This window comes from Thunnus maccoyii, chromosome 14 (assembly GCF_910596095.1).
Source record: "Thunnus maccoyii chromosome 14, fThuMac1.1, whole genome shotgun sequence".
In the NCBI taxonomy this organism is placed as follows: Eukaryota; Metazoa; Chordata; class Actinopteri; order Scombriformes; family Scombridae; genus Thunnus; species Thunnus maccoyii.
The window spans coordinates 26,729,073-26,753,550 of NC_056546.1; the positions used below are offsets into that span (position 1 = coordinate 26,729,073).

The 24,478-nt window shown below is 39.6% G+C and overlaps 1 protein-coding gene across 1 annotated transcript in view; it reads right to left on the bottom strand.

Moving 5' to 3' along the window:
- The window catches only part of b3gat2 (beta-1,3-glucuronyltransferase 2 (glucuronosyltransferase S)), a 55,246-nt gene that overhangs the window by 13,894 nt on the left and 16,874 nt on the right, over positions 1-24,478 (bottom strand). The window contains exon 2 of the mRNA XM_042432803.1: positions 11,958-12,102. Within this exon, the coding sequence (XP_042288737.1) occupies positions 11,958-12,102 (145 nt within the window). The remainder of the gene's footprint in view (positions 1-11,957; positions 12,103-24,478) is intronic.

A 24,478-nucleotide genomic window follows, 5' to 3' on the forward strand; every position in this document is an offset into this window, starting at 1 on the left:
AGTGTGATTGACCTTTTTATAACATTTGTTGTTCAGTTAGTCGGCAGACATTTTTCATGTGGTGCTCCTGAGAGTATGTCCTCCACCCAAGAGGCAACTACCACGGCTTGAGGCTAAAGCCAATGTGGGAGTCCCTTAAAGTGCAATGTCACTGACGGCCGCTAGATGCTCCAACTGACCCCCATTCAAAAAGCCTCAACCTCTCTCTAGAAATACTAAGTCAACTACAGCAGTATACAGCCATGCTAGCAGCTATGTGAGTCTGTACTTAGATGTAACGCTGCTTTGAGCTAAATTCTCACGTCGGCAGCTAACATGCTCATATACTTAAAATATTAACGTGCTTTGCTTTAGTATAATATTATACTATAATGTTTACCAAGCTCATCATCTTAGTTTAATGTGTTAGCATGCTAACATTTTTGTAGTAAACAAAAAGAAAAGCTGGCATGAATGTCAATTGTATAGCACAAATTAAACTTCTGACCAGATGATCCACCAAATATTTGTCAGGATATTTCACTCTGGACCAGCAGACATTGTGCCTGGTCGCTATGGCATGGCTAAAAATCTCTTTGTATGCATGTAGACTAGTCTCTGATTCTCAGTACTGTGAATACCCTTATAACCAAAGGATAAATTGTTGGAGAACTAAAAGTTAGAGAGCTTACTAATTATCGTTACTGGTCTAAAGTGAGTTTTGGCTGTTTTAACTTCCAGTCAACATTCAGCATGTTGAAGGTGTTCCTGTTCACAAATATTCACTAGATGGTTCAGATATACTCTGCATAGTCTGTATGATTTCTTGTCCTGTGTGGCATTTCCCTTTAAGACCCCACACTGCAGCCTCAGGACACCCCCACTGGGATGAAAACAAATCCCATCAGCACTTTCTCTCTTTCATTCTGCCTGCTGTGTAACTCTCTCAGCCTTCCTGCTGAGTCAGTAGACAGGAAAAGGAATAGAGAAATAGACCTGCATTCACATAAATTTAACTTGAAATTAATTACTTGGGAGATGAACTCTGCACCATTGAAACATTCAGGAGTCCATTTTGAAATTCACACTTCTGCTATGTGGTTTGTATTTTACAGTAAAATTATATCAAAAGCTCTCTCTGTCAATCAACAAAACATAAGAAAACCAGTTGTCACAGTGGGTCAGTGTTCACTGCCTTGTTGTAAACATGTCTTTGCTCACAAGTTAAACCTTGAGGCTTATACAGTGTAATATTAATGTAACATCAGTTGCTTAGCTAAATTGGCCAGGCTAGTGAGCAAGCTAACAATGCTTAACAACCTTTTATTAACTGAGCTCAATTTCACAATCTAGTATACAACTTTTACAACACACTGCTTTGTGGAGAAAATGAATCTCCTCATCTCCTAATTGCATATTTGAGCTCTGTTTGTTAGAGGAGAAGTTAGATTATAGATCAATACCACTCTTGTGTCAGAGTGTTAAGTGCAAAGTTAGAACTGAGAGGTGATTAGCATAGCTTAGCATAAAGACCGGAAAAAGGGGGAAACAGCTAGCCTAACTCTGTACAAAGTTAAACAATCTGCCTACCAGCACTTGTAAAGCTTACTAATTAACATGGTATATATGATGTCCTTCAGTGGCCTAGTTAAGATGCATACCACATTACTGCATGTCATTACCCATCTCTCTCTCCTCATTTCCTGTCATCTCTCTCTACTGTCCCTATCTAATAAAGGCATAAAATGCCCAAAAATATATTTAAAAAAAACATGATTTATTTAATTCGTACACAAACAGAAATGTAAAAATAAATGTGTCCTTTTTGGGGGAGTTACAAGTGGAAACTTCCTGGACTCTTGTTATCACAGTGAGTAAGGAATCTGGGAGTTATCTTTGATCAGGATATGTCCTTTAACTCCCACATAAATCAAATCTCAAGGACTGCCTTTTTTCACTTACGTAATATCACAAAAATCAGGCACATCCTGTCCCTAAAAGATGCAGAAAAACTAGTTCACGCATTTGTTACTTCTAGGCTGGATTATTGCAATTCCTTATTATCAGGCTGCCCTAACAAGTCTCTAAAGACTCTCCAACTGGTCCAGAATGCAGCTGCACGTGTACTAACAAAAACTAGAAAAAGAGATCACATTTCTCCCATTTTAGCTTCACTACATTGGCTTCCTGTAAAATTTAGAATAGAATTTAAAATCCTTCTCCTAACTTACAAAGCCCTTAATGGTCAGGCACCATCATATCTTGAAGAGCTCATAATACCGTATTATCCCACTAGAACACTGCGCTCCCAGTATGCAGGCTTACTGGTGGTCCCTACAGTCTAAAAGTAGAATGGGAGGCAGAGCCTTCAGCTATCTATGGAACCATCTACCGGATTCAGTCCGGGGTGCAGACACCCTCTCTATGTTTAAGAGTAGGCTTAAAACTTTCCTTTTTGATAAAGCTTATAGTTAGGGCCGACCAGGCTCGCCTTGGATCAGTCCTTAGTTATGCTGCTATAGGCCTAGACTGCTGGGGGACTTCCCATGATGCACTGAGCTCCTCTCTCCTCCTCTTCCTCTCCATCTGTATGCATTCATGTAACATCAATGCATGTCACTAACTTTGCTTCTTCCCCGGAGTTTTTTTGTGCTTTCTCATCTCACAGGAAAACCTGAGTCCCGGGCCGAACCTTCGCGGTCCTTCACAGTCCTGATGGCATCCTTCCCTGGCTGTTGCTGCTCGTGCTTGTTGTTGTTGTTGTTGTGATTTTTTTCTTCTGTCCCCCCTCCCCCTTTCCCTCTCTCTTTCTCTCTCTCAACCCAACCGGTCAAAGCAGATGGCCGGCCACCAAGAGCCGGGGTCTGCTTGAGGTTTCTACTCGTTAAAGGGGAGTTTTTCCTTACCGCTGTCGCCAAGTGCTTGCTCATGGGGGAATTGTTGGGTCTCTGTATATTAAAGAGTACGGTCTTGACCTGCTCTATGTGAAAAGTGCCTTGAGATGACTTCTGTTGTGATATGGCGCTATATAAATAAAAATTGATTGATTGATTGATTGATTGAGTGAGGTTACTAGTTAAACGGAAATGCTGGGCGGATGGATACAATCAGGTGTCTCTGCAAGTTGATTTCCATACAAACTGAAATCGGTGTCTGGATGGCAGGAACAACATATTGAAAAATCTCAATACCAGTGGTGTAATTTATCTGTAATTTGTAATAAATTGGCTAAGACATATAAAAACACAGAGTATAGTCCTTAAATGCCCAATCAAGAAAGCAAAAATGAAAGTGTGGGTGCAGTTAGTAGAACAGAATTTCACTGAGGGAGCAGTAGAGACATTAAAGTTTCTAGTTTTGAGCATTACAGGAGGATATTTTCAGAAATGGTTGCGATCCTCCATGCGCAAGTTCTCTGCATAATTACTGAATATTTATTTATGCAAATCGTTAGTGGGTGGCACGCCTTGGCAATCAATGTGTTAGTGTGGGAATTCAACCCCAGTAATTCACCATCCTCACCTCCTCTATTTTCCCTCTCCCCCTGGCTAAGCAGCATTTTCTATGCTGCAGCTATGCTGAGGTACTGACACATGGCTAGCAGACCGCAGTCCTCTGAGTAATGTGAGAGTCAGCGCGGGTCACAAAGAGAGAAAATGTAGACATGCAAATGGATTTGGCTTATCATCCCCTTATAGTGGTTAAGTTTTCTACATTTTAGGCCAGGTCAGCCATCACAGACACACCCACCCTCTTCATCCTGTTCTCACCTTCACACATACAGACACAAATATACACACCAGATTGACTTATACAGAAACGATGTTTATAGATTGGAGGTTATACTGATGTCCACTACATTTTAATTTGACCATTTTTTGTGACATTTTAGGGTATAATTGTCTGTGAAACTAATTGAAACACTAAAGGAGTTACAAAAACCATACAGAGAACTTTACAGAATACCTATACAGTTATTAGGTTACGCTGATATCCAGCTTATTACTGCTCTGTGTGCGATACTGCAGGCTAATCACAGATATAAATGCAGCTCAGGTGGTGGAGCAAATAGATATGAGAGCAATTACTAGATATACATCTGCTGACCTGCAGCTAGCCTCAGTGATATGGAGATCACAGCTGAAATAAAGCCATGTTTACCCAAGACGCTACTGTCCAGACTCTGCACTAACTTGTCCCACTTTACTCCTGACCCTCTCTAGCTGACCTATATGACTGCATGTATCTATTGCATGCGGAGCTCATCCTCAAAATACTACATTGCCATTTTGGAGAAAAATATCTACCTGTAGTTGCATAGAATTTTAAATGTTTTTACAACTCCCTTGATCCGCATTAATGGCTAGTCAGACCCCATTTACGTCTGGTAATAGCATGCAAGATGCATCTGGTTACTTTATACGTTGAGTATGGGGCCTTTGCATTCACACCTGGTATGACTAAGCATTCTCGCTTCTTGATTCAGCCTGCATTTTGATCGAATATCAATATGAAAACTAGGTAGGCGTAGCTGGCAGACTTGTTAACAAACATGGTGTGACCCAGGTCCAGAGAAGTGATGCAGGATAGTCTTGAGGGAGCAGTTCAACACTGTAGACAGGATTTTTGAAATACTGAGGTCATGTTTCCCTCCAACACCACTCTCAGAAAATTTTGACCAGAAACTAAAAAACAAAATGAAGGTCTGAAGCCTTCTCCATGTACTGAAGGCACTGCTGAAGACTTTATTTATTATTTTGTTGGCCTAAAAGTATTCTAATTTAAAGCGGCTATAATAAATATTTTTCTAATAACAATGTGTGTAATGTGTTGTGTGTGGCTCTTAGTGATGAACCTACAGATAATTATCAGTGACTCTGCAGCTCCCCTCAGCTTTATGGAGCTTTATAACAAGTTTTAGCTCATTGTTTAGCTGTGTGGCTGCAACTTTACTGTTGTGGTGTATTCTCAGTGCTCTCATGGTGTCATTTTTGCCTGCAGCAGGCACCTGTTTTCAAAGAAAAAGCTCTAAAAGCTATACACTACCTGCTCAGCACCAAACTGCAAACAGACACAGTTAGTGACTATCTGGTGAACATAGTGGACACAGCATTAATATGTTCTATTCCTTATCCAGATATCGATCCAAGATATCGAGATCCTGATTGCATGTTAATACCAGGTGTACATGGGGTATTTTGATGCCACATACTGTACACTGTTCATGCTTTTTCATGTATGTAAGCTTTAAGTTTACAGTCAAGTCTTTGTCCTGCTATCCTGCAGGCCTGCAGTTGCTGATGACAGAGAGTCAGTTGTCAAAGTTGGATATCCATAGTTCCTAGTTCCATAGTTCCACCCGGTGAAAATTTCCCATTGACCAGCACTTTAATCCATGACAACTGATCTCAAAAATCTCAATAATCTCAATAATGTTTTTAGGGATCCCCCTGACTTTTCCTCTGGTAACATCACCAGCACCAGAAAGATCAAAATTTGATGAGCAAGTTGTCATGAAATTTACTGGGTACCTAGGAGATCACCATGTTTTTGAGATAAAAGAGATGAAGGAGAGGAGATAAACATTTTAGATATACAGTACCAGTCAAAAGTTTAGACACACTTTCTCATTCAAGGAATGGGAAGATGTGTCAGACATGATATGAAACATACAGTACATGATGCAGTTTGAAGAGGAATAAATTTTAAAAAATGAAATGAGATTGAAAACACTGCCTGGTTAACTCTGCTTTATTGATTTATTTTACTCTAGTGTAACCTGAAGCTTTGATAGCCTGAGGGCACCATGTGATGTACTGTTGTCCTCTAGGGTTACATGTGAGCATGCAGCCAATTTAATTTGGTTTCCTCCCTCTATACTTCCTTTCTGTCGCTGTTGCTGCCCATTGCTCTGTTATTCATTTTCAGTTCAGAGGGTGATGCGAAATAGAAGAGTTAACTGCCAAGGCAAAAAAAAGAAGTGAGCACACTTAGCAGCCGTCACACGTGGAATTAAATGATACACGTAAACTAAATGAACTGTTTGGTAACCTCTATCAACAGTGGGATCCACTCCAGATGTTTAGCAGATCCTCCAACAGACAGGCTTCTTGTTTGTTTTGAATAAAGACAAGGACAACTGAAAACTCAAGGAGCGAGGTGTCACAGTGCCACCCACACAGTTTGATTGACGGGTGACCACTTGTTTGTTTTGAATAAAGACAAGGACAACTGAAAACTCAAGGAGCGAGGTGTCACAGTGCCACCCACACAGTTTGATTGACGGGTGACCACTGGGACGTACGGTGGAAAAACACCATGGCAACGAGCACCTGGAACCAATGACTGAGACAAAATCAAACAGGAACTACCACCTCGGAGTAGTGAAGCCAATGTCCATCTAATGGCCACTAGGCTATAGGTCCAATAAACCACTTGTGTATTGAAATCTATTCAAAAACCATCCCAACTTCTCTCTGAAGACATTTATTTTTTCCACTCAAAGGGTCCCCTTCTTTAAATGTGTCTGTGTGTTGATTCCAAAGAACTTTTGCTCCTTTCAGGGTTACGTATATTTAGGGTATGTTTGATGGATTTACAGGTATTCACAGTCAGCCATAGTGGTTGCTGCTCACTTGTCCCTTCTTAGCTCCACACGGATTCTGGATTTTCTAGCTCCAAGATGGCCACAAGTAGTAAAACATAATTCCAGGCCTCCAAAACAATGTCCCTTCAGAAACCCATGGGTGACATGACAGACACTACCTCTTTGTTTTTCTACAGTCTACTAGGGGAATGTAAAATGAGGGACGCACAGATTTTTACAGATTTGATTCAAATATCTCAAGATCTTGTTCAAAAGTGAGGGTAAGACTGAATGTGAGATCGACAGGTGGATTGGTGCAGCATCAGCAGTAATGCAGGCATTGTACCGGACTGTCGAACTGAATTAACAGGTGATCTATGCTCCAACCCTCACCTATGCTCATGAGTTTTGAGTAGTGGCCAAAAGAATGACATTGCAGATAAAAGCAGCCACAATGAGTTTCCTTTGCAGGGCGGCTGGGATCACTGTTAGAGATCTGGAGGAAGCTCAGGGTAGAACCGCTGCTCTTTTGTATCAAAAGAAGCCAGTTGAAGTGGATTGGGTATCTAATAAGGACCTCCTGGGTGCCTACTTTTAGAGGTTTTGCAGGCATGTCTGACTGGGAAGAGACGCCAGGAAGACCCGAACAAGCTGAAATAAATACATATCTCATTTGGTCCTGGAACATCTTGAGACCTTTCAAGAGGAGCTGGAGGACGTGGGTGGGGATTAGGACATCTGCCTTGCTTAGCCCACTACCACTGTGATTCAGACCCAGATGAGTGATGGAAAATGTATGAAATTGATATATGGAAGTACAGATTACTCCATCAACAAAAAAATGAAGCCTTGCGATAGTTCAAACAAGCACGGAGAACCAATCAACTATAGATATTGGTGACTTATCTCTAACATGAGGTGCTTCATATAAATCTAAATTTGAAGGTTCATTCTTGACCTTAGATATAGTAGTTTGTTCTTAACTCAGGTAAACTTAGTAGACTTTTTCTATAGCACTTAGCTACATCTCAACGTTCTATACTTCAGTCACTGATAAAGACCACGAGATGTGGCTGAAAGCTCTGGAAGAAATGTAGTAATGTAACGAGTTAAGAATGAACATTTGGTGCATACACCAACGCTGATCTCTACATTCTTGCTGCTTCACCACAGCTTGCTTTCAGCATTAACTCCCTCCGCCTCCTCCTACATTTAGTTGTTTGTAAATTTTGAAGGTTTCTGTCCATATGTGTTTTTGTGAACTCAGGGACAGTCTGTGTCAAGCATGCTTAGATTTGTTCCAGAGCATCACATGAACACAGCAAGAATGACAAAATGTGAGTTATTGTTGCAATAAACACTGAAGCCCTTGACATGAGTGTTTTGACTGAATTGTACTAATATTTTCCAAGGACTTATGATCTACAATTTTTAGTTCTCTGTTCAGTTCATCTTACGTGCTTAGCTGAACTGAGCTTACTACAGTACCTCAGTGCAGGATGATGGGTATTTGCTTTGTCTTTAACTGCTCCTGCACACTGTCTCTATTCTCCTCTTCTCTCTCGCTCTCATCTCACCATCTCAGGAGCAGGGTATAAACACTGGGGTTACTGGGGGTTAAACACTTTCATGTCCCCTTCTCAGGAATACTCCCAAGGTACAAGTACCACTTCAAGGTACAACCATCTTTGTGTTGGTGTGTCTTTTGTGTGTGCATTTTTGTGTATATTGAGTGTGTTGCCCTGTTTTGCAGAGATGCTGCTCTAATGTGCATTTGGAAAACTGCATGTATGCATGTGTGTCCGTGTCTGGGAACATGTATGCCTGTCCACTTGTATCAATTCAAATGCTGGCAGGTGTGTTCCTGCGTGTCTTTCCAATAGATGCATGATGAAATTGTGTGTGTGTGTGTGGGTGTGCACATGTGTATAATCACAGACACACACACACTGAGGTGAATAGTACTCCACACCATCATTGTCCAGGCTCCATTGTGTCTGGCTAAATGAGACAGAGCAGTAGATGGGAGGCTTTAGTGGTCTGCTAACAATACAGCGCTGTATAACACAATACTATTAGGACACGCACTGGCACTCACTCAGCACTCTGCAGACACCCCATTGTAAATCCTATGAATAATAATTTAAGAGTGAATAAAGTTTGGGCCGTTTGCACAGTGCAGCCATTGTTGTTTTTACAGAATTTAAAGCAAAAAATGCTGCGTAATACAGCCGTGGCAGTAAATCTTAGTGGTGCAAATTGACAGTGTAATTATATAGCGCAGTGTAAAAGTAAGGCTGATAATTACAGTGTGTATGTGTATGTGTGTGTTTGTCTGTGTGAGTGAGAGAGGGAGATTAGGTGGAATGGGATGGTTGGGGGGAGGATGTAGGGATGAGATCTTGCCCGTGGTGGAGCAGGAAAGGTGGAGGAAAGAAATAGAGAAGCTAACTCTTGATATCACGGTTTAATTAACAATAATCCCAAGGGCAGACCTGTGCATGTGTGTGAGAGAGTGTGTGTGCATGTGTGCTCTGCGGCAGTGCCCCCGGCTGTTTCGACATATGTGTTTGGAAAGATATACAGTAGGCATCCAATCATCATTTGTATCTATGGTAAAACCCTCTGAAATGCAACACTTCTACATTTAGAATTATTTACCAACAAAAACAGGCTTCATCAGAGTCTGAATGCAGTATATGTGTGGGTGAAGTGGAATAATGAGAGCTGACTGACAGGGTATTATTATTTGGTCAGTGTGATGAATTGTTTTCTCTCAGGTCAGAGGGAACATTGGTGCTCAGTGCTCCTCTGATTGGATTTTTACACTGGAGATGTGGAGATGTAAATAGATTTATGATGATGTTTGCTTAGTCTTCACTCTCCATTAGGACAATAATAACTACAAGAAAAACTTGGACTCCATCTAAAAATTGGCTTACCTAACCAAATGCATTCATATCCCTGCAGTATTGTTGTGGAGTTTGATTTTAGATTGACCCCGTCCTAAAGGTTGATCGCTCCTTGTAGCAATTTGGTTTTGTTTGAGCATGAGCATCTTTTGTTTGAGTGTGTAAGATTAAACTAACAACAACTAACAACTAAAACCACTTGTTTAAACCAGCATTAATAGATTTTTGGCCACATGGGGGTTGTGCAAGCTGTAAATACTGTACAACACTGACATATTGTCACAGTTGAAAATTGTTATGGTGGACAAACATTTTCCTATGTTGGTCAGTCCACTACTTTGGTTCAGATGGAAAATTTCAACAACTATTGGATGGATTGGAACAAAATTTGTATTTTGTACAGGCATTCATGATACCACACAATGAATCCTTATGACTTTGGTGATCCCCTGAATTTTCCTCTAGTACCATCATGAGGTAGATATTTGTGGTTTTTCAGTGAAATGTCTCAATAACTACTGGATGGATTGTTATGAAATTTCATGTGCCTTTATCAGGTCAAAATTTTTATTGGTCCAATTCTTTGACCAAATACCTCCAGAGCTAATGACACTCACATCAACCTCAGCTGTACTTTGTGTTAAGTGCAAATTAGCAATTGTTAGCATGCTAATGTGCTAATATTGTGAGCATGGTAAACATTATACATGCTTGCATCACCTTGTTAGCATTGTCATTGTGAACATGTGACGTAAGCATTCATGCTGATGTTAGCATGGATGCTAACATCATGCCTCACACAGCCACTAACGTGGATGGCATGTTTTTTTTTTTTTTTACCTTAACTTAGTTTAAATATTTAGGTTGATGCTTAGATGCCTGCTTCACGTCTTAGTGTCAATTCAAAATGTGTATATAATACAATGGATAGAAATATAAGTAGTATAATGTACTTCCCATGTTAATGTGATAAAATGATGGGAAAAAATCACCATGTATAAAACTTTCCTTGATTAGGTCGAATTGTCCAGTCAGACAATGTAAAAGCCTTTGGGTTTTGAATTTCATAAAAAATAAGTTGCAACATTGTGAACACTACAGTTATTTTAGAAAGCAAAAGCACTAACAGCAAGGCAAGAAAAAATGAAATGAAGCCATCATAGGAGGTTCAAGATCATTAATAAGTCTGAAAAATGAAATAATTTTAAAGATGATTCTAAGCCTCTCAGTATAGATAGAATCCACTGTTGTATGTACTGAACTGGTTTAAGAGTGCAGGGCAGACTTGTTGGGCTTTATATTGAGGCCTGGGGAGTCTTTCTGAGACAACGGGCTGTATTCAGAACACATAAAGTGTTCAGTTTCCTGATGTCTCAGGCTTTCATTTTAAGGCCGCAGGGTTCCTTAAACTCTGATTCCGTCTAATGTGTCGCCTCTCAGCACAGTTTTGCTCAACGAGACTGCAACCCTGCTTTGTGATTTATATCAGGAATAAACAATCAAGCAAAGTAGCACAGGAGCTCCTGTGTGGAGGAGTAACAGAACATTAAATTGGAAAGATCATATCTCATTTTATGGCAAATTAATCCATGAAAAAACAAAAGCTCAATAGAAAAGCTGTCTGATCTCTTCAGGTAAACTCATAGAAAGAAAGAGCACTGCTTATTGTTTTCTGTTTGTTCTCTAGTCTGATGAAAGCCAACAGACCAAAACAGTCAAGTTGACTTTAACCGTTCACTAATCAATGACCTGATCAATAAAGGCTTTTTGAGGTTTATACAAAGCACTGGGAACAAAAACGGGGAACAAGATTTCATTCACACCATTATTTCCTAAACAGCTAATCTGCAGTATAACAACAGAACCAGAGTAACTACAATAAACTCTCTACAAACGCCTTCTTTTTCAAACAAACCACTCCTTTCTCACTGTTTCACCCACTGTGTTTGAACCTCCAGATAACAACTGATCCATTTGAAGGATTTTATTCCAGCTTTTAATGAAAAGAAACAAGAGGTTGTGCAGGCTGAGTAAAACAATTTCATTTGTTTCCAATACTAATCAATTCCTCTAAAGCATTGTCTTGAATTAGCTTGAGATGCCCTGCAAGATACGTTATGATGTCTTGCCTTTTGAGTTTTGAAGTGTTGAATAGAGGAAGGATAACAGCCGTCATTGCCATCTTTGAAGGACTAGTTTGACATTTTGGGAAATAGATGAGAAGATCAATAACACTCATGTCTGTGAGAGTGGTATCGACTTTCACATCAAACTCTGCAAAAAAAGAACATAATTGTATTTCCCAAAATGTCTAACTACACTTTTAAGCACTGCCTCTAGGACTGACAAAAATATTTTCAACACATGGATTGTGTGTAAGGTGATTTGGATTATGAACATTCTGGTTGTTTTGGTAGAACGAAAAAGAAAATCTACAATCAGTTTTATTAACAAAATGGTGTTTTTTGTGTTGCTCATACCTGCCATGTCGGTGGCGAAAGGGCGGTCCGGTCTCCAGCCGGTGTACCAGCCCACAACTTTTCCCCCCGACACCAGGGGGCGTTCATACGCTCTGCCACCCACAAATCCAACAGGCCACACAGACACACCTCGAGTGCTCCGCATCTGCAAAGAGGAGGGAGGAAAATGGTTAGTTCAGTTAAACATCTGCATTCATCCAAGCTGATGTACAAATACAGTACACACACGGCTGGGTGATATATTGAATTTTTGTTTGTGTGTGATGTGGAAATTGTCTACATTGTAAAAACTGAATTATTACAAAAAGGGTTAATTTTAGTCAGGAAGAAAGGTAGATCATAGCTGGCTACATTAGCCGTCTTGAGTCATGACAGTAAACTAACAGTTACACTACAGTTTATGAGACCGTTGTGCCTCCAGGTGGCCAGCCGGCTCAGGCTGTGAATTGAACTGTTGCTTCTACAAGAGAAATAAACTAAAAAAAAGATGAGGTATCATCTCTGGTTAAGAGAGGTCAAGCCACGGGAGTCAGCGGGACAGAGTGCAGGTTCTACTTGGTTCAGTTTGTCTCTACCTGCTGGTTAGCTAACACTGGCTAGCAGCAGTCCACAGATATCAGGCTGATGTCAAGAAACAAAAACAGCAGGTGCAAATGAATTAATGGGTTCTGCTCTGTCTGTGCTGACACGCGCTATTAAAAAGGATGTCCATGCTATACTTATTTAAAGTAATAGCAGTCCATGGGATAACCTGTGTTTTTTGAATATGCTTTTTGGCCATATCGCCCAGCACTAAGTAAACACATAATTTCGTACAGTATTTAAAGTTGGCTGGTCATCCCACATGCAACTGAGAGGTAGGCAATAAGCTGTCCAAAGACCCCTGAAATTCAGTTGTAGAAGTAAAAGTCCATCAGACTTTTCATTTCATTTTCAACGCAGCCTCCTGTGTAATGAAGTGAAACCTGACCAAAGACCAAAGGCATTTGACAGTAGTGTCAGTTTTCTGGTTAATCACAACACAATTTCTGCAGACGCAAACCGGACGTGATGTCCGAGCGAGGTGGGAGTGGACACCATCAAATCAACGACCCCAGAAAGTCAGCACTGGTGATGTTGGTGACGAAATGAATTACTTCTGTGTCAGTTTGCATGAATGATTAGAGATCTTTAATTTCATCTGAAATGTGGGTGAGAGCAGCATACATGGACTCTGTGGCTAACTGAATGTAAGACTAAATGAAACTGTGCGGCGTGGAGCTGCCTTCCATTTTCACAGTGAATGAATTTGCACACAGCCGGAAGCAGTGCGACAAGAAATGAGACGGAGAGAGGGCGAGATAAAAGACAGAGAGATTGGGGGGGGGGGGGGATGGAATGAGTGAGGACCGCAGAGTTTTGTGTTGGGAGTATGAGACATCTGTATCTTGTCTTTGTGTGTAGATGCATATATGTGTGTGTGTACATGCTTGTGAATCTGTTTTCCAACCCTGGCCACCCTGAAGCCCATTCATTCAGACACTGCTCCTCATCGCTCACTTAAACAGCCTCCAGCCAGTCGCTCATGACAGAACAACAGAACAAAACCAAATCAGTAGGCAGCACTGCATTACTGCATCCAGACATCACTGAGTTCTAGCTTTTAAAGCCACGGGAAACCAAGTATATATACTGTATATATATGGCACTATATATGGAGATGATTTACACTTCTGTTGCAAACTTCCAAGCAACCATTCAGTTCAATTCAAAATACTTTATTCTTCCTTCAAGGACGGAGGTATACTGGAGACCTGGATGTGTGCACAGAAAGGCTGAATGCATTAGTTACCCCAAAACAGAAACAGAGAGCCTAGAAATGTAATTATTGGTCCATATTTCTTTTCACATTTCTGCCTGTCTTTCCAGTTTAATGAATGTAAGCAAAGCCTAATGGCAGCCCAGTGAGCGGTGTGTTTGCCCATACAGATACAGAAAGGGTTCATGTTGATGTAACAGTGATGAGGAGAACTGTCAATCTGCCATTGACAACCTAATTAAATGATACTGCCTCCAGCAAAATGCATATTGAGTCTTGTCAGAGATCAATGAAGAAGCAGAACTGTAGACTGCACATAGCAGGCTAGCAAATGTAAAAGATTGCTGATATGAACGTGCAGCTGCAAATTATTTGTGTAGTAAAAGTTTTTAGTAGATATCTTTACTGATGTGCAAATGTAGAAGAAAGTGACCAAAATGATTAGTAAGGATGTAAGATGTTAAAGGGAGGGAAGAAATCATGCAAACTGTCAGCACTGAGTTCGTTACAGACACAAAGTTTCAGCCATGAACATTTGTCAGGCATTAAAATTCATAATGTGAAACAACACATTTTTTGGCTGTAAAATCAAATCTAAAAGGTGAACCAAATCTCAAACCCCTGAAACAATTATTCCATCAACAACATTTTGATGTGAGATTAGGTCCCCCTGTTGTTTCACATTATGAATTTGATGCCTGATGAAAGTCCATGACTGAAACATTTTGTCTTTAATGACCTCAGTGCTTTTTCCGCCGCAATTTCATTTTCCTGCATACATATCCACCTTCAGTTACCTTCACCAGCTTCAGTGGGTAACATGTTGAAATTTTCCAAATCTAAACTATTTTATTTTTCAGTGGAAAATATATTTTGGTCAAATCAGTGAGGATAATAAACATATTTATTTCATTCTTCTGATGCAGATTAGTCCCAATTTTAGAAACACAGTCAGCTTCTTACAGCTACTGTGACTGGAGACATATACAGTATAGTATACTTCAAATATGGCAGCCAAAGTGTATGTTGCATCATTAAGGGTCCATGTTGTAGTATGCTCTATCAGACCTGATAACAATATCCAGCGTTGCCCATTTTGCCCTTTGTGCGATCAATAATGCCACAAATTCCATACTGTACGATAATTTGATCATTTTGCGACACTTAGTATTTGTAATCAGTCTAGGCCATCTCATTTTAATTCATTTCTCAGGATAGTAAAATATGGATCCTACATCTGTATTTATGCATCTCTTGTCACGTGATGTCTTTCCAGCCAATCATGCTTGCTGTGATGATGAATGTGACTCATGATCACGACATGAGAGATAGCTTACTGCTGTAAAAAAGTAAAGAAAAGGAGTGCTGATAAAGTAAGCATGTTATTTATTTAATTTCCATGTAGATGCTGAACAGGCTACAACTCATGCTGTTATAGTTTTCCATTATAGCCTTTAGTTTATTGAACAGCTATGCTTTTGTTTTCAGTGTTGGGACATTTTTATTTGAGTGAGTCCTGAAAAACTACCCCCTTCCACGCACCATATAACTACATCAACAAGTTTCAATTTTTTTAGTCGTTCATCTCAATAAATATGTGTTTTCTGAAATTACACATTTACACCCATGTGTTCTCTTGGTTATGACTCTCATACAATAATTTTCCTCAAAATTTGATCATTTTAAGCCTCTTGTACGATACTTTTCCATTTTCCATCTGGCAGCACTGACAATATCAGATGATATCCTGTTTCTCTTATTGTAGATGTTGAACATCAAATACTAGTTGTGTTCAACCCAGGTTTTACAAAATGAGAAAATTGCATTATAACACTATATAACTATATAACTCTATACATATACAGTACTGTGCAAAAGTTTTAGGCACTTTAGATGTTTAGTTTCTTAATCATTATGCAGTACCATCAGACAGGCATCTGATCAGTCCCAAATTCAGTCTGCAGCATGACAATGACCCCGAACATCCAGCCAGAGTCATAAAAAACTATCTTCAGCAACAAGAAGAACAAGGAATCCTGCAACAGATGTATGCCCCCCCACAGAGCTCTGATCTTAACATCATGGAGTCAGTCTGGGATTACTTGAAGAGACAGAAGCAGCTGTGACACCAAAATTCACAGAAGAACTGTGGCAACTTCTCCAAGATGCAGGAACAACCAACCTGCCAAGTACCTCGAAATACCGTGTGCAGGTATACTGAGGAGAACTGCTGCTATTTAAAGGCAAAGCTGCTCACAGAAAATATTGATTTTCTGTTTACTGAACTTGAAGTTCAGTAAACAGAAACAACCTGAAGTTAATAGATAAATAAAAACTATTCATGACATTATTTTTGCAAGCATCCTCACTTTACTTTTAATGCCTAAATTGTACACACTACTGTTCATACACTAAATTTCACCACTTGTGTATCTCTGGAACAAGATCTCAAATGAAGGATTTCTTGGTACTTAATATCATGGAGACAACCACCAACACCTCTACACACAAGTTTGTTGTTTCTTCTCTGTTCATCTTGGTAGCTATGTTTTTCACCCTGTTCCTGGTCTTTATGCTAAGCTAAGCTAACCACATCCTTGCTCCAGCTCTACACAGACATAAGATTTATATCAATCTTTAATATAAAACTCCTGAATTATAAAAAGAAAAGGAAATGTCTTGCAAATTCCGGACAAACTGTCAATGTAAAACACATCACTTCTTGTATATCAGAGCAAAAAGGTTACAGGGAGTTTTAACCAGCACATGTAAAACATAATGTGGAAAAACAACAGTGACAGAGAGTCACTGTTGTTATGGCAGTGGGTTAAAGAATAGGAAATTGACATTTATTTATATAAAGCTGTCAGAGATGATAACTGTAATGAAGAGCATGAAGTGCAAGGACTTTATCTTTAGATCCTGCAGAAGGAAAGGAATTAGATAAACTGAACATTGAGTTAAGAGTCCTCACTTCCACCTCAAGAAGAATGATGAGCATCTTCTCCTTTCTTTCACCTCTCGCTTCCCTTTCATTTCTCTTCCTCTTTCTGCCTATTTTACCCCACACCCCAGCACCTCTCTCCTGGCCGGGCCCCTGAGCGACGCCAGCAGCTTTGAAGCCCTTTCCCCGTTAATACTGTGGCCCCTTGAGTTCACCCATGTGACGCTAAAACCCTTCCCCCTCGTTTCTCTTTTGCTGTTGTCTGCCTTCCACTCTCAGGTCATTTTTCAAAGACTCTGGCTCCACTGCTTTGTAAAAACACAGATTAAAAGAAAACAAGAGGAAGAGGAAGAAAAGAGAGACTGACTCTATGTGCTGGTCGTTCCCAGATCATTCCTGGAGTACGATCGTTATTTTGGCTTAGCGTTTAAGACCTAGTTTGACTGCTAATGATCCTCTGGTTTGAATGCTGCGCCTCAAAGCTCAGCGCATTCTGACACATTATTAGAGAGAGTTAGAATGGAAACAGTCCATGCAAACATATTCGGAAACTGTGGCTGGACTTACAAGGGGCCCAATTTTCAACAGTTAGAAGACCAACATTTGATTTGGGCTTTGGAATATTTTTTTTCCTCTGCTTAGTCTGTCTTTAGAAACTAGAGTTGCACTATAGAAGGCTGAAAATTCATACAATTTCCTGCTTAAATGCATTACGGTAACAGTTATCTTTGCTGTCTTCAGAGGTTTTCACAAGTCATTTTCAAGCACTTTCAAAGTGTTTACAAGCATGTTGCAGTTTCCTGAAGTATCATCCAAGTCAAAATATTCATATTTTTTTATATGTTTCTCTGCAGTGAAGAAAATAAATGATTGTTTGTTTATATCCTCTCAAAGGTCATGTCTTCCTATAGATGAAATTGCCTTAAACATCTCCACAAGAAAACCACCATAAAGATTAAAAGGGATTCAGAGAACGCCAGCAGAATGTAACTTTCTACTGAATCTTTATCGTCATGTCACACACTGTACTGAGTTGGGAATGAGCAGCAAACGCCATAGAAAAGAAGTAATATTGTATTTTTTTAATGCAAGTTTGGTTGTCTCATTTGATAAACCCTGAGTTATTCTCATGAGTTCATATAAAGCTTCACACAAATTTCAGCTTTTACACTATTACATGCTCTCATGACGGTATAATGTAATCCTAATACACGACAATTTTACTGTTCATTTACACCTAATGAAATCTGCCTTGACATGTTTCTGTCTTATTGTTTAATGTCAACCTGTCTATTAAAATGACAGATTAACAAATAACACCTAATGACAAACATCTTAAACAGACATGATTCAATATAAATGTTCTGTCAGATATGTTGAAGACAAACATTCACTGTGAATCAACCAAGCTCTATCAGAAATTATGTTGGACCAATCAGAGAGTGATCTGTAATGTAAAATGCACAATACATAATTTTCTGCCGGTAACAAAAGACAGAGTTTGATGATATTGTGAAGTAGCGTGGGATCATGGGAGTTGTTGTCTTCATTGTTTAACACCCACCATTGCTGTACGGCATCTCCCAGTTAGGATTCCTTCAGTGTTCATCATTCAAGAGATTTTTACTGGGAGCCAAATTATCCAAGGAGGTCTCCTCCACTCCAAAACACTGACTAAAGCAGTTTCATGTAAAAAAACAGTGTTTCTCCAATGCTGTTTAGCGGACAGAGGACGTTCAGTGTTTTGGTTTAACGAGTGACCGTGTTAACTGGTGACTCTCAGCTGGGTGCTTGTAGTGACGGCAGCTGGCTCCTCAAAGCCTTACCAAATTTATGTTAATCAATATATATCTTTGTTTATTATCTACACAAACCATTTACGTAAGTTAAACTGTGCTCAGCAAGAAGCATTCACCTCATACCATTTCTTATAATGTGGGAAACAAAATGTAGCTATAAGTTCGCAGTGCAGCTATAGTCTATCTGGATTTCATACAGTTATCCTCAACTGGAAAGTGGCTCATATTCAACCAATTAACCTGCTTTGTCATTGTGTACACACAATATGTTCAGGTAAATATTGTGTAAATTGTGTGGTCCCCCGGTTTGACCAGCCTACCGTCTGTTTAACTTGTGACCATCAGTTTGGATACTATAATACTACTACTCATAATAATATACTGCAACAACGTTCAGCATTTCCTCTAACTACTCTTGACAAGCTAACATTTAACATTAAGAAATATTCTTATTGGTGACACATTCAATTAACATAATGTTAGACAAAGAGGGCAAGATGAATATATACTGTACTGAACATTCATTTTAAGATAATATAAGGCATTTAAGAAGATAACTACATGTTCTGTTCGTGACTCCATCACTGTGACAACCATGGCGCATCCAGCTGAAAGTCAGTTAACATGGTCACTTGTTAAACCGAAACACCGGAGGGGCTGCGAGCTGACCTGCTGCTAACATTTGATCAGCTTGTTTCTCTGATAACTTAAGATCCAGACATCTGATGACTAAAATCCTTCATCTGGTTTAAAGATATAGTTAAAAACAACCAAGATCTAAAAATGTATTGTAAAAATGTGGCTTAAAACTGAATAAAAAGTGAATTTATGACAGAGCTTCTGGCGGATATGGCGCCACTGACAGGTGACCAAATGAAATGGACCTTGATTAAAATTACGGATTTCTCTGGGCTTGAAAATTGTTGGAAACATTTGGGAGAATGTAAGTACAGAACTCAACAAAATATATAATATAGGTCTAGGTGTTTTCAGACATCTTAATGTGGAAAGGAGACATTTTGGGCCATATAGATGATGTCATGACTCACCACTGTTTTTTTTCTTTTTTTTGGCCATTTAGAAGCTAGCTTATATTATGGTCTAAAGACTAATGTCTTTGCCAACAGTTCCTCCTATTTGTTTGTGTTTTCCTAAATGTTTTCAGAGCTTGTATGTTTAGTTAGCTGCAGGCTGTAAAACTAAAACAATGAGCTGAGAAATGCTTAAAAGCTCCACAGAGGTGAGGAAAACTGCAGATATTACACACAGTCATTTTACTCATTGGTTATGCAAAAATATTGATGAGGGCAGCTTTAAATTAGCTATTTTTGTAAACTGATCTTGGATTTGCCATTTTCGGCTCCAAATGAGTCAGAAACTTTGGTGATTAGTGTAGGAGAAATCATTTCCACATGAGACAAATGGCAGCTATGCGAGTTGTGCATTCGACTAATCAGGTGGAGGAAGGGTACATCATGCAAATGTCTGATTAAAAGTGAGAGCTGTCAATTGCTTTAGCATTCAATTCGTGAGCTGAAAACTGTGGGTGAAGTAACAGGCTACCCTATTACTGCTTTCCCTCTTGTTGTCTTCAAAGCTATCATTTAGTCATTATGACTGGACTGTGTCCAGGTTATGTAGTTATCTGTGTGCAATGTGAGTCTGGCCAACTAGGGTTGAGGTGTCATGAGATTACAGAACCAGCAAAATCACACCCAGATCTAGATCTCTGTTACTGAATCTGAGGAAAAATCTGAGGAAAATCACATTAAAATGACAAGAGTAATCTTTGACTCAGCATACAGAGCAACATTTGACAGGCAGAGATGATCAGGAGGTGTCCAAACTCAGTTCATTGATTTAATCAAGTTCAACTCTTTAATAAAATGATATCATAGCATGATAAAAAGTTTTATTACATCAGCTTTGTAGGCAGTTTGGAGCTGATATCAGAAAGATACAGTATTTTGGTCCTGATGCAGGTAGCATGACTACAGATGTTGTCTCAATTTTCATTTTCAATGTCATTGCAGGCCGTCTTATCAACAACTCAATGTCAGAATGTTTGCTGGGAGCCATACAAAGCCGTGGGGGTGACAGTGCTTAAACAGATGGTACATTATTCTGCTCGGTGGCGACTACTTTATACATGCTGTTTTTTGTGCCACCATCTGCAGAGTACTGCTGGCACAGGAAAAGTTTGCAGCACAAACTTCTAGTTATACCTTTATTCATATAGGGAAGGTTGCCTGAGTATATAGTACAAGCTGTTATACAGCAATGCCCTGTTGGCAGTTACAATGAAAAATAAATCAAATAATGGTTTGGTGCGGATGTGCTGACATGCTGCGGTAAGCGTATTGTCTTATTTCAGTTCTGTGCTATGTTACTGATAGCGTTTTTGCTGCTCTCAAGTCAGTTAATTTTACTATATTCTTCACTACCTGCTGTACATTTAAACTTACACTAGTTCTGCTAAAGCACTCTTAGCTCTCTCCTTCTTTTAGTGACTTTCTTGCTAATCCCATAGTTGGTTACACGCTATTCAGATCTGCTAGCTGCTTTAGCTTAGCAGTTAGTGATGGCTTCTCTCTCTCCTTCTCACTCTGCACTCTCTTCCTTGGTGTGTCATATGTTGAGCTATTCCTCTGCCTCCTTTAGTGATAATGGTACATGTAAAAAAATTAGTTTATTTGCAGTGTTGGAGGCGAGGCTCAGTGAATTGGAAGCTTGGCTCCGTACCATGGAAAATCGGTCATTGCCTACTGTGGTTAGCCAGCCCTCAGTAGCCAGTGCAGGCCGACCTAGCGTAGCTTCTACTCCCCTGGTAGTTCCTGAGCTGCCGGGAAGCCAGGCTGGCTGGGTGACTGTCTGAAGAAAGCAAAGCCCTAAACAAAAGCCCAAGGTTCACCACCAACCAGTTCACATGTCTAAGAGGTTCTCCCCACTCAGCATCATAGTAGCTGAAACCAATTGTGATTACTGGCAGCTTCATAGTGAGAAATGTGAAGTTAGCAAAACCGACAACCATAGTCAAATGTGTTCCTGGGGCCAGAGCGGGCGACACAGAATCCCACTTAAAGCTGCTGGCTAAGGATAAGTGTAAATATGGTAAAATTACGTCAGAAGTAACGTCTCCTAATTATGCCAAGCGGAGGTCACTAAAATTAATGTTGTATGTGTGTACATATGCAAAGACAATGTCGGACTCTGTAGTTTTCTCTGGGCCCCTGCCAAACCTGACCTGACATGGGCTTTCTGGGGAAGACCTGGTCTGATTAGGAGATACAGCATACATCCCACTTTCGATGGAACTGCTCTCATAACCAGAAATATGGCTGAGTCTATTAGTAGGTGAAAACCATGACAACCCAGAGTTGAGACCAGGAGGCAGAGCCGCAGTCCTACACGCTTCTCTGCGCTTCTATTAGGACAGTTATCCACCCAAAACCCCATGGAAACTGCTCCCTGAACACTCAAATCAACAAAATCTAAAGTAAACAGAGGAGGAGTCATACATAAAAATCGAATAAAAATTAACACCACCACTGCAATAGTACAACAAAGTAGGAGAATTAAATGAGGACTCTTAAACATTATATCTCTGTCATCTAAAACTGTATTAATAAACAATCTAATATCAGATTATCATGCTAACTTTAGTCCCTGATAATCTTGTTGATAGTGCCGCAGGCATTAAGGAACTGCATTAAGCTGGTTTAAGTCCTATTTATCAGATCGATTTCAGTTTTGTACACACTATGGATGAATCCTCCATGCACACAAAAGTTAGATACAGAGTTCCACAAGGTTCTGTGCTTAGACCAATACTATTCACCTTATATATGCTTCTTTAAGGTAATATTAGGGAACACTCCATACATTTTCATTGTTATGCAGATGATACCCAATTATATTTATCAATGAAGCTTGATGAAACCAATCAGTTAACTAATCTCCAAGCATGCCTCAAGGACATAAGACCTGGATGACCTGCAATTTTCTGCTACTAAACTCAGACAAAACTGAAGTTATTGTGCTTGGCCCTAAACACCTTAGAAACACATTATTTAATGATATAACTACTCTAGATGTCATTGCCCTGGCCTCCAGCACCACTGAAAGGAATCTGGGAGTTATCTTTGATCAGAATATGACCTTTAACTCCCACAAAATTTCAAGGACTGCCCTTTTTTCACTTACGTAACATTGCAAAAATCAAGCACATCCTGTCTCAAAAAGATGCAGAAAAACTAGTCCATGCATTTGTTACTTCAAGGCTGGATTATTGCAATTCCTTATTATCAGGCTGCCCCAACAAGTCTCTAAAAATTCTCTAGCTTGTCCAGAATGCAGCTGCATGTGTACTGACACAAAACTAGAAAAAGAGATCATATTTTTCTCGGAACAGCAGAGTTTCACCAGCTCCCTGTAAAATCCAGAATAAAATCCCAGGCTTACTTGTGGTTCCTAGAATCTCCAAAAGTAGAATGGGAGGCAGAGCCTTCGGCTATCAGGCTCCTCTCCTGTGGAACCATCTTTCAGTTTTGGTTCAAGATGCAGACACTCTCTCTACACTTAAGAGTAGGCTTAAAGCTTTCCTTTTTGATAAAGCTTATAGTTAGGGCTGGCCCAGGCTTGCCTTGGACCTAGCTTTGGCCTTGGATCTTCCCCATAGTTTTGTGCTTTCTCCTCTTGCAGGAAACCTTTGACTGCGAACCGCCTGCTGTCCACCGTGGTCCAACTTGACGCCCACTGCTGCTGCTATTATTATTAGTCATATTTGCCCACTGCTACTGCTATTAGTAGTCATATTTCTATTATTATTATTGTTGTTATTGTTATTGTTGTTGTTGCTGTGCTTGTCTGTGTCTCTCTCTTCCCTCTCTCCCTCGCTCTTTCTCTCTCAACCCAACCGGTCAAGGCAGATGGCCACCCACCTAGAGCCCAGTTCTGCTTGAGGTCTACCTAGAGCCCAGTTCTGCTTGAGGTCTAGACCTGTTCTATATGAAAAGTGCCCTGAGATAAGTTCTGTTGTGATTTGGCACTATATAAATTAAATTGACGACTAGAATTGACTTAATGTGACAACAACAGACACATAGAAAATAACAAAGAGAGAATGGAAGCTCAGTAAGAGGCAGGACGGCATTGTTATTGAGAATAGGCTGCAATGGTTTTTTGGGAGGATTTCAGATGATTCCACAGGAGTGGTTCGTTAATAGTAAAAGCAGACTTTCCTAAATCAGGTCTGGTATAGTGTTCATAAAGCATCAACTAGAGTTCAGTATAGAGCAGCATAAATGAGATAGATATAAGATGGCAATTTTCAGACATTAGGGCTTTTATAATACCAATGGTTATTACATTTGCACGCAACAGTGAGTGTAATTATCTCCAGTAATGAACCTAAGAGTTCAATTGTAAAGAGAATCTAAAAGTGAAGGCAGCAGCATGTCTATAAGCGTCGTCTAAAAAATACATAACTAAGAGGAAAACTGCTTCAAAAAGCTTCTTTTGCAGGTTGTCTATAAGATATTTAAATGTACATCTCTCATAGCGCCACATGTCAAGATATTTATATTCTCTGACCCTGTCGCAATAGTGATATGCAAATTAATTTAGAACAGAATGAATTTTACTTTATTGGCATTAAGTGCCAATTTAAATTTAATAAGAACATGCTGCATTACCTTTATGGAGTTTTAATTTATCCATGGTTAATTTAACAGATTCTGCTGCACAGTACAAAATAATATAATTCCTTTAAATATAAATAATTGGCCTCATGCAAGAAATGCTCATACAAACAGATTTATTCTTATATGGTACATACAAGTGTTTTAAGAGAACTTGTCTCATTCACAGATTTTCTCTTTTTCTGAATTTTATCTCAGGTATCAACAAAATTCACAAGTTGCCTGGTCTGTCATGTGAGCCATAGTTTCCCCCTCTAAAATACTATAATTACAAGACATAC